At 38.2% G+C, this 16,961-nt stretch overlaps 1 protein-coding gene across 11 annotated transcripts in view; it reads right to left on the bottom strand.

Moving 5' to 3' along the window:
- Positions 1-368: 368 nt before the first annotated feature.
- The window catches only part of SLC15A2 (solute carrier family 15 member 2), a 52,708-nt gene continuing 36,115 nt past the window's right edge, over positions 369-16,961 (bottom strand). For 6 of the 11 annotated variants that reach the window (XR_012431654.1, XR_012431656.1, XM_074033335.1 and 3 more), the window contains 5 exons: positions 15,513-15,623; positions 13,480-13,576; positions 3,770-3,916; positions 2,729-2,833; positions 369-2,387 (listed from right to left, as the gene is read on the bottom strand). Coding sequence is in view for 6 of the 11 variants with exons in the window: in XM_074033335.1 (XP_073889436.1) it covers positions 2,211-2,387; positions 2,729-2,833; positions 3,770-3,916; positions 13,480-13,576; positions 15,513-15,623 (637 nt within the window). In the remaining 5 variants the exon portion in view is untranslated. Of the gene's footprint in view, positions 2,388-2,728; positions 2,834-3,769; positions 3,917-8,717; positions 13,308-13,479; positions 13,577-14,923; positions 15,008-15,512; positions 15,624-16,961 lie in introns of those variants that run through there. The other 5 variants (XR_012431655.1, XM_074033333.1, XR_012431652.1 and 2 more) reach the window with 4 other exon arrangements.

A 16,961-nucleotide genomic window follows, 5' to 3' on the forward strand; every position in this document is an offset into this window, starting at 1 on the left:
AATTCTTCTGCCTCAGCCTCCCAAGTAGCTGGGATTACAGGCACCTGCCATCACATCAGGCTAATTTTTGTATTTTTAGTAGAGACGGGGTTTCACTATGTTGGCCAGGCTGGTCTCGAACTCCTGATCTCAGGTGATCTACCTGTCTCAGCCTCTCAAAGTGCTGGGATTACAGGCGTGAGCCACCGTGCCCGGCCGGGTGTTATACTTTTTCTTATTAGCTACAGGGGAGGAAAAAACAATGGTAGGAGGTTTCAGAGAGGAAGCTCAGCACTTACAAGGAAGAACTGCTCAACAGTTTTATCCAAACCAGTGTTCTGCAGAATACTGTAACATGTTAATTTAAACAAGGTATCTTATGTCTTTACTGCAGGATATCTCAGAGTCTTTAATATGCAAATGTTAAGAAAAGGATACAGTATGCCACATTTCCCAAACTTATTTGTCCATAGACACTTCTATTTACAGAACTGTGTTAATGTCTCTTGAAACAATGGTCATAGAACAGTTTGGGTTAAAGCTATTTAAAAATGAACAGGCTGTCTTCTAAAGGAGTAGGGTCAGGTTCACATCAATATATCTGGAAAAACTGGTTGGTCTTGCTGCCACTCTTGTACTTCTGAAATGCTTGTCATTAAAACTGAAGTATATAAAGCTTGGGCACTTAGAGTAATTTCTCTTACCTGTTAACAGTAACATTATCTGTTAATATTAACAGGTACCTGTTAACATTAACATTGCTACCTGTTAACATTAACAGTATGAGACCCAACACTGTTCTACATGAGAATAATGTTGTAAAACCAATGGAAATGAGGCTTTCTAGAACAGTGATTCTGAACTTTTTTCCTAGTAACACACTGCACAGTCATGACATTTCCGTGTCTGTCCTCTGATTCATCCATTGTGTGTGAGGTAATGTTTCTCAATATTTTTCATGACCACACACATACACAAACAAAACCCTCATGCTCTACCACCCCTACTCCCACAAATTTTGACAGGAACCTCATATAGGACCATGCTCCTCTATTGACTATTTCCATTTTAGGAGCTCAAACCTAGGCATTAATGTAACTCTTTTTGAATAAAAAGAAAATTTCTAGGCTTCAAGGAAGAAATGGTATTTAAAACACGGGAAAAGTAAATCAAGAAAGCAACATCAGAAAGGAACTACTACTTTGCTATTTTTGAGGCTAAATGGAAACATTAATAAAGGAAGTTGGACTTATAGAAACATTGTTGTTATTGAATATTTGCAGCAATAAGCAAGACAAGGTGTAATAATAAGAAAAAACTGGGTCAGCAAGGTTGATAAGACAAAGTTGCAAATTATAATTATTGTTTATACAACTGTTCACTGAAGGGCACAGTTCAGTGCCATAGAGGCTAAGAAGAATGTACTCTGTAAAAGAATGACTGGCTCTTCAGGATTTCTATAACCTACACCTGTTCCTGTTCTCCAGAACCATGTTTACTAATGTTTACTATCTCTAATCTGGTTTCCATGATCTATCCATACTGAGAAAGGAGTGTTTGGATAAGCAAATAAAATACTATCATAATCAGAAAGATATAACTTCTCCTGTGTTTTAATAAAATGACATTCTGCTTCCTATGATTTGTATTGACAGATTTACTAAAGTCTTATCAAACCTAGATAGCTGACAAACCAGGCCCTGGCTGGACCAGATCACATCATACATACCAATTCTTGAGGCCCCTGTGAATAGCATAATTACATTGCTTACAAAAAAAAAAAAAAAAAAAAAAAAAAAAAAAAAAAAACTAGAAATACCATTCCTTTGTTATTCTGCAATTTTACCTCTAAATCAGTACCTCAAAAATTAGGGCCATCAGTCCTAAATGCCAGTTACCTATAAAGGAATTCCCATAACTTTGCATACCCACAGAGAATGATCTCCATTATACATGTGTATTTTCATGGCCATTTGGAGACACCAGGCCAGCTCCAGCAACACTGCATAAGTTTTAATGAGTTCATTGATAGACAGGCAGACATAGAATCTCAGGGGCCTTGTTTAAAGATGTACTGGAAAACCAGTCCTGGAACTTCTGTCATTGCAGAAAGGTGGAGGAGATCAGCTCTGATATGCTGCTATCTCTCTTGTCTAATCCAGTAGAAGAAAAAAAAAAAATGCTTGAAGACAGGACCAGGAATTGGGGTCAGGACAGAATCCAGGGAGTCATCAGAGTTTTGTCTTCTTGGTCTCTAGGTTGATCATGTTCCCTTGGATGTGAGAAATCTGCTTATCTCCTGGACCCTGCATATCCTCTGTCTTTACAGGAACATAGTAGTAGCCCATGATGGAGAAGATCAGGCAGATCACCAGCAGGAGGCAGGAAAACAAAATAAATTCGGCCCACTGCAGGGGGAAATAAATATGAGAAGAATATGGAGAAACCTGAAACTAAAGAGATCTTTACAGGATGAGGACTGGGGAGCAGACTGACCTGGGATCACCAGTTCAACCACACTTTTGCTGGACAAAGACTGGGTTCACTGACCTCTCCTCACATAGGTATATTGTAGTCATTATTGCCACTTACATATGTCTGTTTTCCTGGTAAAGTCTGTGTATCTAACCCATTTCATGTCACAGCACTGGGTGGGGAATACAGGAAACAGAGATAGGTGGAAAGGGAGAAGAGGAAGCTGGAGGAAAACCTTGAGTAGAAATGAATCCTGCTTCCCTCAGATCCATACCTGTACCAGGCCACTGAACTGTGCCACAACAAGCACGATGATATTCCCAACTGCAATTGTCAATAGCCAAGCTGCCTGGAGTACTGATTTCATGCTAGAGGGAGCCTGGAGATGATACAAATTTGAAAGTAAACAAATTCCCTTCACTGCCCTCATGCCCCATGCATCCAGGAAACTTCTCCCACAAAAATTTTCAAGTTAGAACTTCCCTCATTAAGTTCAGCTATCACATTGATTCAGAGGGTGATAATAATGCAAACAATAAGAATAAGATGAAACTCCTAATTGAATATTTTTAAATTCATTATGTCATTTAATCTTCATTACAACCCTAAGAGATAAGTTCTATTAGTATTCTTGCACATTTAAAAAATAGCATTACAGACTGGGCACAGTAGCTCATGCTTGTAATCCTAGCACTTTGGGAAGCCAAGGTGGGCAGATCATCCAAGGTCAGGAGTTAGAGACCAGCCTGGCCAACATGGGGAAACCCTGACTCTACTAAAAATACAAAAATTATCCAGGCATGGTGGTGCGCGCCTATAATCCCAGCTACTCAGGAGGCAGAGGCAAGAGAATCGCCTGAACCGTGGAGGCAGATGGAGTCTCTCTCTGTCGCTTAGGCTGGAGTGCAGTGAGCTGAGATCGCACCACTGCACTCCAGCCTGGGTGACAGAGCGAGACTCCATCTCAGAAAAAAAAAAAAAAAAAAAAAAAAGCATTACAGAGAAGAGATAGTAATTTACTTGCTCAAGGTTACACAATAGGTCATGCAGTCAAAATTTGAACATGGGGAGTCTGACTCTGCAGCTCTTCATTTTAATCTTTAATCTCTTTCCTAGAACCCCAAAATCATAGACTCCCATGCTGCACTGTCATGATCTGGAGAGTCAGGATGTTCAGGTCATATATGTTCAGGGTCATAAATAAGGTACCCAAGGCCAAAAGAGATAACATACCTATTTAAGTCAGTGCTAGAATTAAAATTCACCATCCTTCAATCAATGTCTCAATTTCTACCTTCTATTTGCAAAAACTTACCTGAGAATAAGAAAACTCAAGACCTGTGACAGAGAACATGACCTCCCCAGCTGTAACCAGGGCATATTGTGGTAGCTGCCATGCAATGGACATTTTGTTGGCTGGAATGTCTTCAGTCTTCCAGGCCTGAAGACCCTGATTGGTGTTCTTAGTGAGAGAAAGAGAAAATGGACTTGTCAGTAGTCTCAAGTAAATATTCCTAACCACAGCATTCTACAATCTTATATCCATCCTTTGTGTATTTTCATTATTCTGCCACTTTCAGGAAATTGAGCATTTTTACACAATTCCAGCTTTTCAAAACTTCTTTTGGTAATATTATACTCACTTGCCTAGATTCAATCAGATATCATTATTGACAGAGACTTTAAATGAGAGAATATTTTGATATTGCAGTTTGGATTTCCATCATTTTGCCCTATCAGGCATTTTGATCCTGGACAAAACTTTAAACCTAAAATGGCATCTGAATTATACAAACAAAGTAAGTTTTCAGAAAGCATTTTCTTGAGAAAAGCTTAATTTATTATTCCACTTTCTATGTAAGTACAATTAAAGTGCTTTTAACATTTGCTATTTTGATTTTTAATTTACTGAAATTACTTTTATTAGGATGAATTACTCTCTTGATAACACATTGAAGTTTTACTGGTCAATTTTTAAAAATCCGTATCAAATGCCACCTACTATTTTGATTTATCTTCATTGGCTTTTTTCTTTTTTGAGACAGGATCTTGCTCTGTCACCCAGTTTGAAGTGCAGCAGCACAATCACAGCTCACTGTAGCCTCAAACTCCTGGGCTCAAGCAATCCTTCTGCCTCAGTCTCCCAAGTAGCTGGGACTACAGGTATGTGCCACCATACCTAGCTAACTTAAAATGTTGAATTTTTTTTGTAGAGATGGAGTGTCATTATGTTGACCAAGCTAGTCTTGAGCTCCTGGCTTCAAGCAACCCACCTTCTTTGGCCTCCCAAAGTGCTGGGGTTACAGGCATGAGCCACAGTGCCTGGCCCAAGCCATTATTTTTTAACTCAAAATTTACACATTCAAATTTTGTCAAAAAGATGTATTTTTTCTCAATTTCAGAGCCTGCTAGCCTACCAACCAAAAAAAGTCCAGGACCAGACGGATTCACAGTTGAATTCTACCAGAGGTACAAGGAGGAGCTGGTACCATTCCTTCTGAAATGACTCCAATCAATAGAAAAAGAGGGAATCCTCCGTAACTCATTTTATGAGGTCAACATCATCCTGATACCAAAGCCTGGCAGAGACTCAACAAAAAAAGAGAATTTTAGATCAATATCCCTGATGAACATCGATGCAAAAATCCTCAGTAAAATACAGGCAAACCGAATCCAGCAGTATATCAAAAAGCTTATCCACCATGATCAAGTGGGCTTCATCCCTGAGGTGCAAGGCTGGTTCAACATATGCATATCAATAAACGTAATCCAGCATATAGACAGAACCAAAGACAAAAACCACATGATTATCTCAATAGATGTAGAAAAGGCTTTTGACAAAATTCAACAGCCCTTCATGCTAAAAATTCTCAATAAATTCTGTATTGATGGAACGTATCTCAAAATACTAAGAGCTATTTATGACAAACCCACAGCCAATATCATACTGAATGGGCAAAAACTGGAAGCATTCCCCTTAAAAACTGGCACAAGACAGGGATGCCCTCTCTCACCACTCCTATTCAACATAGTGTTGGAAGTTCTGGCCAGGGCAATCAGGCCTGAAATAAATAAATAAAGGGTATTCAGTTAGGAAAAGAAGAAGTCAGATTGTCCCTGTTTGTAGATGACATGATTGTATATTTAGAAAACCCCATCATCTCAGTCCAAAATCTCCTCTAGCCGATAAGCAACTTCAGCAAAGTCTCAGGATACAAAATCAATGTGCAAAACTCACAGGCATTCTTACACACCAATAATAGACAAACAGAGAGCCAAATCATGAATAAACTCCCATTCACAATTGCTTCAAAGAGAATAAAATCCCTAGGAATCCAACTTACAAGGGGTGTGAAGGACCTCTTCAAGGAGAACTACAAACCACTGCTCAGTGAAATAAAAGAGGATGCAAACAAATGGAAGAACATTCCATGCTCATGGATAGGAAGAATCAATATCGTGAAAATGGCCATACTGCCCAAGGTAATTTATAGATTCAATGGCATCCCCATTAAGCTACCAATTCTTCACAGAATTGGAAAAAACTAGTTTAAAGTTCATATGGAACCAAAAAAGAGCCTGCATTGCCAAGACAATCCTAAGTTAAAAGAACAAAGCTGGAGGTATCACACTAACTGACTTCAAACTATATTACAAAGATACAGTAACCAAAACAGCATGATACTGGTACCAAAACAGTGATATAGACAAATGGAAAAGAACAGAGCCCTCAGTAATAATACCACACATCTACAACCATCTGATCTTTGACAAATCTGACAAAAACAAGCAATAGGGAAAGGATTCCCTATTTAATACATGGTGCTGGGAAAACTGGCTAGCCATAAGTAGAAAGCGGAAACTGGACCTTTCCTACTCCTTATACAAAAATTAATTCAAGATGGATGAGAGACTAAAATGTTAGACCTAAAACCATAAAACCCTAGAAGAAAACCTAGGCAATATCATTCAGAACATAGGTGTGGGCAAGGGCTTCATGTCTAAAACACCAAAAGCAATAGGGCTTCATGTCTAAAACACCAAAAGCAATGGCAACAAAAGCCAAAATTGACAAATGGGATCTAATTAAACTAAAGAGCTTCTGCACAGCAAAAGAAACTACCATCAGAGTGAACAGGCAACCTACAGAATGGGAGAATATTTTTGCAATCTACTCATCTGACAAAGGGCTAATATCCAGAACCTACAAAGAACTCAAACAAATTTACAAGAAAAAAGCAAACAACTCCATCAAACAGTGGGCAAAGGATATGAACAGACACTTCTCAAAAGAAGACATTTCTGCAGCCAATAGACACATGAAAAAATGCTCATCATCACTAGCCATCAGAGAAATGCAAATCAAAACCACAATGAATACTATCTCACACCAGTTAGAATGGCAATCATTAAAAAGTCAGGAAACAACAGGTGCTGGAGAGGATGTGGAGAAATAGGAACACTTTTACACTGTTGGTGGGATTGTAAACTAGTTCAACCATTGTGGAAGACAGTGTGGTGATTCCTCAAGGATCTAGAACTAGAAATACCATTTGACCCAGCCATCCCATTACTGGGTATATACCCAAAGGATTATAAATCATGCTGCTATAAAGACACATGCACATGTATGTTTACTGCAACACTATTCACAATAGCAAAGACTTGGAGCCAACCCAAATGTCCATCAATGACAGACTGGATTAAGAAAATGTGGCACATATACACCATGGAATACTATGCAGCCATAAAAAGGATGAGTTCATGTCTTTTGTAGGGACATGGATGCAGCTGGAAACCATCATTCTCAGCCAACTATTGTAAGAACAGAAAACCAAACACCGCATGTTCTCACTCATAGATGGGAATTGAACAACGAGATCACTTGGACACAGGAAGGGGAACATCACACACCAGGGCCTGTTGTGAGGTGGAGGAAGAGGGGAGGGATAGCATTGGGAGATATACCTAATGTAAATGACTAGTTAATGGGTGCAGCACACCAACACAGCACATGTATACATATGTAACAAACCTGCACATTGTGCACATGTACCCTAGAACATAAAGTATAATAATAAAAAAAAAAGATGTATTTTTTCTGTAAAATTTTGGTTCAAAAGAGATTTTTTTCCGGGTGAAGTTTTTGTTAATATTACCAAATATATGTGATTCCACAATCAACTTTTGTTTCTTTGGTGTAAAAGTACTTTAACTGTATTTATGTTTTTAGCTATGGTTGGTTTTATGTAGATTATATCTACTAATATCTTTTATTACAAATGAAATAACATTTTGAAAATTATATGTATATTTATTGAAGGGGCTCAAAAAGAAAACAGAAGAAAAAATTATATATATGTATTAGTCCTTTTTCACACTGCTGTAAAGTACTGCCCAATGCTGGATAATTTATAAAGGAAAGAGGTTTAATTGACGCACAATTCCACATGACTGGGGAGGCCTCAGGAAACCTACAATCATGGCAGAAGGTGAAGGGGAAGCAAGCTTGGATCTTCTCATATGGTGGCAGGAGAGAGAAGAGTGAGGAGCAAAGGGGGAAGAGCTCCTTATAAAACCATCATATCTCATAAGAAGTCGCTCACTATCATAAGAACAGGATTGGGGAAAGCGCCTCCAAGATCCAATCACCTCCCACCAAGTCTCTCCCTAGACATGTGGGGATTATGGGGATTATAATTCAAGATGAGATTTGGGTGGGGACACAAAGCCTAACCATATGAATATATTTCTTGAAGTAAAACTGTTATCAGGAATTAGGTGTAATATCCAGATACATGAGACAAAACAGCATAGTTAAAATATCATGGTCAAAAGTCCTTCAGATGAAAAGTCTTTGACATCTAAATGCCCTTAACCCTCTGAATCAAATGGTCACTGGGTCTAAAATAGTAAGATAAGGGAATCTTCTTTTCCTTTAGTTGACAGTGTAAATAATACCTAGGCATCTGTTTGTGTTTTCTCAGCATAAGAAGAGACTATGGCCAGAGCTTCTAAATCAAAGTCAGATACTTACATGTTCATAGGCAGGTAATTAAGTAAATGAAAGAGGCTGCAAGGAAATGATGAGGCCTATGATGAACTGGACAGCACAGGTCCCATCTAAAGGGCACAGCCACTACAGCACCAGACAGTTGACACAGTAATAGCTGTTAGGAAATCTTCTGATTTTTTTATTCCCAAGAAATGTTAGTAATACAACTTCTTAGCTATAATCTCTTGAATTTATTGGCAATTAATTCTTTTGTTATTTTTGTCAATACTGTGCAGGCCAAACAAGACAGGACTATGAAAGAAATTGGGCCTTCAGACCCACAATTTATGGCCTCTACTGTAGATGCTTATTAGATCCTGGTATTCAGAAACAATACATATGGCCTCTATCTTGAGTGGCATATGAGAGACAGAAGAAACAGAAAATGGAATAACACCAGGAACACAAGCATTATGGGCTGAATCATGTCCCCCAAAACTCATATGTTGAAGTCCTAAAATCAGGTACCTCAGAATATAAACTTATTGGGAAACAGGTTTGTTATATATGTAATTAGTAACGTTGAAATAAGGTCATTAGGGTGGGTCTAATCCAATGACAGTTATCCTTATTAAAACGGGGGTAAATTTGGACACAGTCGGATACATAGGAAGAACACCATGTGAAGATGAAAGTAGATATTAGGATGATTCTTCTATACACCAAGGAATACCAAATATTTCCAGCAAATTGCCAGAAGCCATGGCAGAAGCATGGAACAGATTATTCACAGCCCTCAGAAGGAACCAATCCTACCAATACCTTCATCTCAGACTTCTAGCCACCATAATTGTGAGACAATGCATTTCTATCCCATAAGCCACTCAGCTTGTAGTGCTTTGTTACAGCAGCCCTAGAAAATTAATAGAATTATAGCCAGGTGCAGTGGTTAATGCCTGTAATCCAAGCACTTGGATTGAGGTTGAGGTAGAAGAATCGCTTGAGTCCAGGAGTTAAAGACCAGCTTGGTCAACATAGTGAGACCTCTTCTCTTTAAAAAAAATTTTTTTTTAAATTAATTCATCAGGGTAGGACATGTCTGTAGTCCCAGCTACTTGAAAGGCTGAGACAGAAGGATCACTTGAGCCCAGGAGTTTCAGGCTACGGTGAACTATGATTGCAGCACTGCACTTCATCATGGGCAACAGGGCGAGACCCTATTTCTAAAAGAGAAGAAGAAAGAAGGAGGAGGAGAAGAAGGTGGAGGAGGAGGTTAATAGAATTAGGTTGGTTTAATATCTGAAAATCAATTGTTGTGATACACTATATCAGTAAAATAAGGGACAAAAACACATTACCATCTCAATAAATGCAGGAAAAGATGTATAAAATTCAACTCCTGTTCATGGTAAAACAAACAGAAAACTCTCCAACAAACTAGGAATAGAAAGGAACTTTCTCAGTCTGACAGAGTATCTATGAAAAATCCACAGGTTACACACTTAACGATAAAAGACTGAATGCTCTCCCCCTAAAAGTATTTCTGCTTTCACCACTTCTATTCAATATTGTACTAGAGGTTCCTGCCAGAGCAACTGACAAGGAAAAGAAATAAAAAGCATCCAGATTGAAAATGAAAAAGTAAAGCTATCTCTATTTGCTGATGATATGATCTTTTATGTAGAAGGCCTAAGGGATCCACTAAAAAAACCCATTAGCACTAATAAATAAGTTCAGCAAGATTGCACAATGCAAAATCAATATACAAAAGTCAACTGTATTTCTGTAATTTGCAAAGAAAAATTTGAAAATGAGATTAAGAAAAGGATTCCATTAACCACAGCTTCAAAATGAATAAAGTAAGTAGGAATAAATTTAACAAAATAAATGTAAAATGTATACTCTGAAAATAACTTGTTCTGTGCATAGCGGTTCATGCCTATAATCTCAGCTACTCAGGAGAATGAGGAGAGAGGATCACTTGAGGCCAGAAGTTAGAGACCAGCCTGGGCAACATAGCAAGACCCTGTCTCTAAAAAGGAACCTTAGTCTGGGCATGACGGCTCACACCTGTAATCCTAGCACTTTGGAAAGCCAAGGCAGGAGGATTGCTTGAGGCCAGGAGTTTGAGATCAGCATGGTCAACATAGCAAGACCCCAATCTCTACAAAAAAAAAAATTAACCAGGAGCAGTGGTACATGCCTGTAGTCCTAGCTACTCAGGAGGCTGAGGCAGGAGTGTCATTTGAGCCCAGGAATTCAAGGCTACAGTGAGCTATGATGGTGCCACTGTGCTCCAGCCTGGGCCACAGAATGAGACCTCATGTCTAAATAAAATAAACTACAAAAAATTGTTGAAAAAAATTAAAGAAGACCTAAGTAAATAGAAAGGCATCTCATGTTCACTGACCAGAAGACTTAATATTGTTAATATGGCAATACTATTCCCTAAAATGATCTTCAGACTCAGTGAAATCCCTATCAAAATCCCAGCTGGCTTCTGATCTTACGATGATCCTAAAATTCATATGAAAATTCATGGGACCCACAATGGGCAGACCAATCTTAAAAAAGAAGAAGGCTGGAGACTCATACTCTTTGAATTCAAATCTTACTATAAAGCAACAGTAATTAAGACAGTATAGTACTGCACAAGGATAAACATACAGATCAATGGAATGGAATTGAGAGTCCAGAAAAATGGCCTTACATTTATGATCAATTGAATTTTGACACAAATGTCAAGACCATTTAATATGGGAAGAATAGTCTTTTCCAGAAATTGCCCTGGGACAACTAGATATACACATACAAAAGAATGAGACTGGACCCCCTACCTTATACCATATGCAAAATTTATCTCAAAATGAATTAACTCTAAAACTCTTAGAAGAAAACATAGGCACAGATTCTTTGGATTAGGTATGGCATCAAACACACAATCAACCGAAGAAAAAATAAATTGAACTTCATCATAATTAAAAATTTTTCTACTTCAACAGATACCATCAAGAAAGTTAAAAGACAACCTATTGAATGTGAGATTTTGCAAATTATATATGATAACAGATATATCTAAAAATATATAATGAATGCTTACAACTAATAAAAAATACAAATACCCCAATTAGAAATTAGGCAGAGGATCTGAAGAGATACTTCTTCAAAGAAAATACACAAATGACTGATAAAGACAAGAAAAAATGCTCCAAATCTTTAGCCATCAGGGGAATGGCAATGAAAACCACAATGAGATGCCATTTCACATCCACACTAGAGTGGCTATAATAAAAAGACAGAAAACAAGTGTTGGTGAAGATGTAGAAAAACTGCAACTCATACACATGATTGGTGGAAATGTAAACAGTGCAGTCACTTTGGAAAAGTCCACAAATGGTTAAACATAGAGTCACCATGTGAGCCAGCAATTCCACTGCTAGTTACCTATCCAAAAGAAATGAAAACATATGTCCACATAAAAACTTGTACATGAATGTTCATAACAGCATTATTCCCAAGAGTCAAAAGGTAAAAACAATTCAAATGTACATCAATTGATAAATAAATAAAATGTATTATATCCATGCAATGGAATATTACCCGTCAATAAAAAGAAATGAAACACTGACACATGCTACAACATGGAAGAGCCTTGAAAAACATGCTAAGTGAAAGAAGCCAGACACAAAATAGCACATATTGTATGATTCCATTTACATGACATGTCCAGAATAGAAGAATTTATAGACAAAGTAGACTAGTGGTTTAAGAGGAAATGGGGAATGGCTGCTAATGGGTACGTTATTTTTGAGAGGGGTGACAAAAAGTGTTCCTAAATGGCACAAATCTGTGAATATAGTAAAAGCCATTGAATATATATTATTGGATATATATTCCTTCTATATAATGAATACTTATTAACATATATTGACTATACTAATATATTTAAAATCATTGGATACTTTAAGTGGGTGAATTTTATGGTATATGAATTATATCTCAATAAAACTGTTATAAAAATGGCACACCAAAGGGATCAAGTTAATTAAATTAATTAATTAGTAAAATAAATAGAACTTTTTAGATCGGGTTCTCATCAAACCTCCAGAAATGTTCTCTCTTTTTCTTATTCACTATCTTTTAGTCTTTAATACAGTGTGAATAGTAATGAAATAACAAAATTAAAGTCAAGATTGACATCAAAATTAAAATCAGAGGTACCCTGCCCTGACTGCTAGGACAACTGTTTTTGACAGACCACAATTAACTGATCCCCAAACTTTGTGTAGAGATTGACATTACTATCAGTTTCAGCATTTCAGACTGTGACATGTTAGCAGATCAAATTTCCAGAGAGTGAGAAGATCTGCATATGAAGCTGGTCAAGAAGACATGAATACTTTTTCATAAATCACTGTTGTTTGCTTGGAGACATAATGAGACTGGAGCAGGCCGTGGCATCTCACAGTGATGGCTCAAGATAAATTATGTCTCTCCTTCCCCAAGACCCTTTGCTTGTTGTTGATGTTATCTCTTAACATCCCCTACAGAGACAGTGGGCTTTCTAAAGTCATGTAGAGCCAGGTGCGGTGACTCATGCTTGCAATCCCAGCACTTTGGGAGGCTGAGGCAGGTGGATTACCTGAGGTCAGGAGTTCGAGACCAGCCTGGCCAACATGGCAAAACCCCATCTCTACTAAAAATACAAAAATTAGCTGGGCGTGGTCATGGGTGCCTGTAATCCCAGCTACTCCGGAGGCTGAGGCAGGAGAATCGCTTGAACCCAGGAGGCAGAGGTTGTAGTGAGCCGAGATCATGCCACTGCATGCCAGCCTGGGCGACGAGAGTGAAACTCCGTCTAAAAAAATAAAAATAAAAATAAATAAAGTCACTGTAGAACCTGTCATCTTACACTAGAAATAAATATATGTGTCTGCTTTGCCACAGAGTCTTCTCTTTTGTTTTCTGCCTAGAGGATCCCAGGAGATATATATGGAGAGAGGGTGAGGAGGTGGCTGTGAGCTACTTACATTAGTAATAACAAACAGATATGCTGCACCAAAGTCTAGTAGACCCAAATTCAGAGAAAAGTTCTTATCTTCTGTTCTACAATGCACTGCAGGGTATCTGGAACAGGATGAATTTAGGTTAGAATAAATATCACGGCTTAGAAAAGCATTCACCAACTCGTCAGCACCCATCAACTCGTCATTTACATCAGGTATAACTCCCAGTGCAATCCCTCCCCCCTACCCCCTCCCAATGATAGGCCCTGGTGTGTGATGTTCCCCTTCCCGAGTCCAAGTGATCTCATTGTTCAGTTCCCACCTATGAGTGAGAACATGCGGTGTTTGGTTTTCTGTTCTTGTGATAGTTTGCTAAGAATGATGGTTTCCAGCTGCATCCATGTCCCTACAAAGGATACAAACTCATCCTTTTTTATGGCTGCATAGTATTCCATGGTGTATATGTACCACATTTTCTTAATCCAGTCTGTCACTGATGGACATTTGGGTTGATTCCAAGTCTTTGCTATTGTAAATAGTGCCGCAATAAACATACGTGTGCGTGTGTCTTTATAGCAGCATGATTTATAATCCTTTGGGTATATCCCCAGTAATGGGATGGCTGGGTCATATGGTACATCTAGTTCTAGATCCTTGAGGAATCGCCATACTGTTTTCCATAATGGTTGAACTAGTTTACAATCCCACCAACAGTGTAAAAGTGTTCCTATTTCTCCACATCCTCTCCAGCACCTGTTGTTTCCTGACTTTTTAATGATTGCCATTCTAACTGGTGTGAGATGGTATCTCATTGTGGTTTTGATTTGCATTTCGTATTTTAAAATTATTTCACAGATTTAATGAGTCTCCTGAGTTTTCTCAGTGCACAATAATCCTATTTAACAATACTTTTTCTTCTTAAAAAATATTTGTTTCTTTTTTCCTTTTGAGGTTATCATGATTATTATCATTATTTTAGAGGTGGAGGTCTTGCTACTTTTGATTTATTTCATGAGCTAGACCAAGCAAAGCAAATTTGAAAACTTTGAAAAATAAAAATTTGGTAATTTTCAAAAAAAAAAGAAAAGCATTCACATCTCCAGGTGAAAATGATCTCATCTCTCTACTGATGGTGAGGAAAGCAGTGAAGCTACTAATTATCTTTGAAGAGAAATGTTTCTTGGAGTGGGTTATTTTCATGCCAGGCTTCTGTCCCTGATTTGAGCTCTTTATTGCCTGTCAGGTATTTTCTAAAATATTCAACCTAAATAAAGTAGTTACAAATCATATTCTTTTGTGAACTTAAGTACCATGTGAACTTTCCTCATGCAAATCTTATGACCTAGTAGAACAGGCTATAACAGTGAACCTGAGAAGATAAGCTCTAAGTAATGAAGTGCCAATTCAAGGTACCAAAGTACATTCTTCAGTAGAAATGGAAACCAATAATAAACTTTGAGAAACTCACAGAGATGGACTGTGTTAACTATACAGAGATGGGCTGTGTTAACTATATAGTGTGGTCTTCACAGCAATCGTGATCTCAACATATCTGTGCAGAAAAAAAGTGAGACTGAGGGAAGGAAGCAAGAGTTGGAAAAGATCAGGAGTGCTTCTACACTCAAAATTAGCCCACATGCAGGCCAGGCGTGATGGCTCACGCCTGTAATCCCAGCACTTTGGGAGGCCGAGACGGGCGGATCACGAGGTCAGGAGATCGAGACCATCCTGGCTAACACGGTGAAACCCCATCTCTACTAAAAATACAAAAATTAGCCGGACGCGATGGTGGGCGCCTGTAGTCCCAGCTACATGGGAGGCTGAGGCAGGAGAATGGCATGAACCCGGGAGGCGGAGCTTGCAATGAGTGGAGATTGCGCCACTGCATCCCAGCCTAAGCGACAGAGTGAGACTCCGTCTCAAAAAAAAAAACCAAAAAACAAAAACAAAAACAAAATTAGCCCACATGCACCTAAATTCCCCACCTATATACAAAGATAGCACTCAAAAAACAATTATTGACGAAAGTAAAATGTCCACAGGGGCAATGCACTTACTCTCCTCTTTGCACTGTTCTATACGCAGACACACCATAGTCTTCACCAACATTGAGAGAGGTATCTTTACTCAGGGAGATGTTGACACGTTTATGCAAAGTGTTAACAAACCTGAGGGCAGAGATATTATTTACATATCAAACAAACAGGAACACCTGATTAAAGAGGGTAGGGACCTTTTATGTTTTGGGTATAACTATATCCCCAGTGCCTAAGTGCCTAGAATAGTGGCTGGCACATAAAAGGTACATAATGTATATTGTTAACTAGACAAATGAATGATCCCATATGTAAAAAGTAATCCATAGTCTTAGCTGTCCCTAACTTTCTTTTTCTTGTACTTTTATCTCTCACATCCTCACCAGACCTCTAGCTAGATGGACACTATCATGATCGTTCATGGCAATCTGAGTTTCCTCACTAATCCAACTTAGGTCTATCTAATTTATTTCCCTTATAATGGTGGAATGTATCAACTGAGACTTTACTAAGAAAAATAAGATAATTATGCATAAAGAAATGATAGTATTTACATAAAACTCATATCTTAACTTCTTATAAATTAAGCCCAATGTGACTTATGCAAAACTCAGACTTCTAGCCCAGAGTAGGTTGCTATAATTGTTTTGGAGTCTGCAGAAACTTTGGACCCTTCCAGAACCATCTTTCTGTTTTTCTGAACCTGGCACCTAGATTGTCCTCTCAGGATGGGTTTTTGGTACATTTCTGTTTTGATAGCTTTTGATTTGGTCTCTGACCCCAGGAATAAGAAGGACAGTTCCCTCTAGAGTCCTGAATGTTGATTCCTAGACTTTAGATCATTCTACACTGACCTAGAAAATGCCCCTCTGGAGGTCCATTTGTCTTATTTTGAGCTGTTTACTTTTTTTGAAGCATATTCAAAAGCAAGTTATTATGACTGTCCTACCCTTCAGTGAAATCCAGACTTTTCACTAAAAGTTCTCCTCTAAAATGCTATTCTCAACAGCAACCACTTGACTTTGGTGGCCATAGATCTGTGTATCTGTCCATTTCATGTCTAATACCGGCCACAGAGAACACATGTCCTCTTGGGTACTCCATCTCTGTAACTGTCCCTCACCGTTTGACAACACCCTTCAGCCTTATCTGGATTCAAAACTAAGTCTTTTGACTCCAAATGTGTACTATACCATGATGCCTCTTTAGGCTTATAATAAAAACTATACTTTAACAGATATATATTCAACTATCAAAAAGGAAGGGAGGATTATTTTCTCACTTCCAAATTTCTCTCTGACAATCACAAAGAGAAAAGTACTCAGTTATTTTCCTGAAAGCAAGATAAACAGATATTCAGCAGAAAGAATTTATGCCCCAGAGTACAGGGGGCATACACAGATAGGGTCATCTTTGAATCCCACATGAGAAAAGAAGCCTATCTGCTTCTCATTGTCCTAGAAAATGCCT

Source organism: Macaca fascicularis, chromosome 2 (assembly GCF_037993035.2).
Source record: "Macaca fascicularis isolate 582-1 chromosome 2, T2T-MFA8v1.1".
Lineage (NCBI taxonomy): Eukaryota > Metazoa > Chordata > Mammalia > Primates > Cercopithecidae > Macaca > Macaca fascicularis.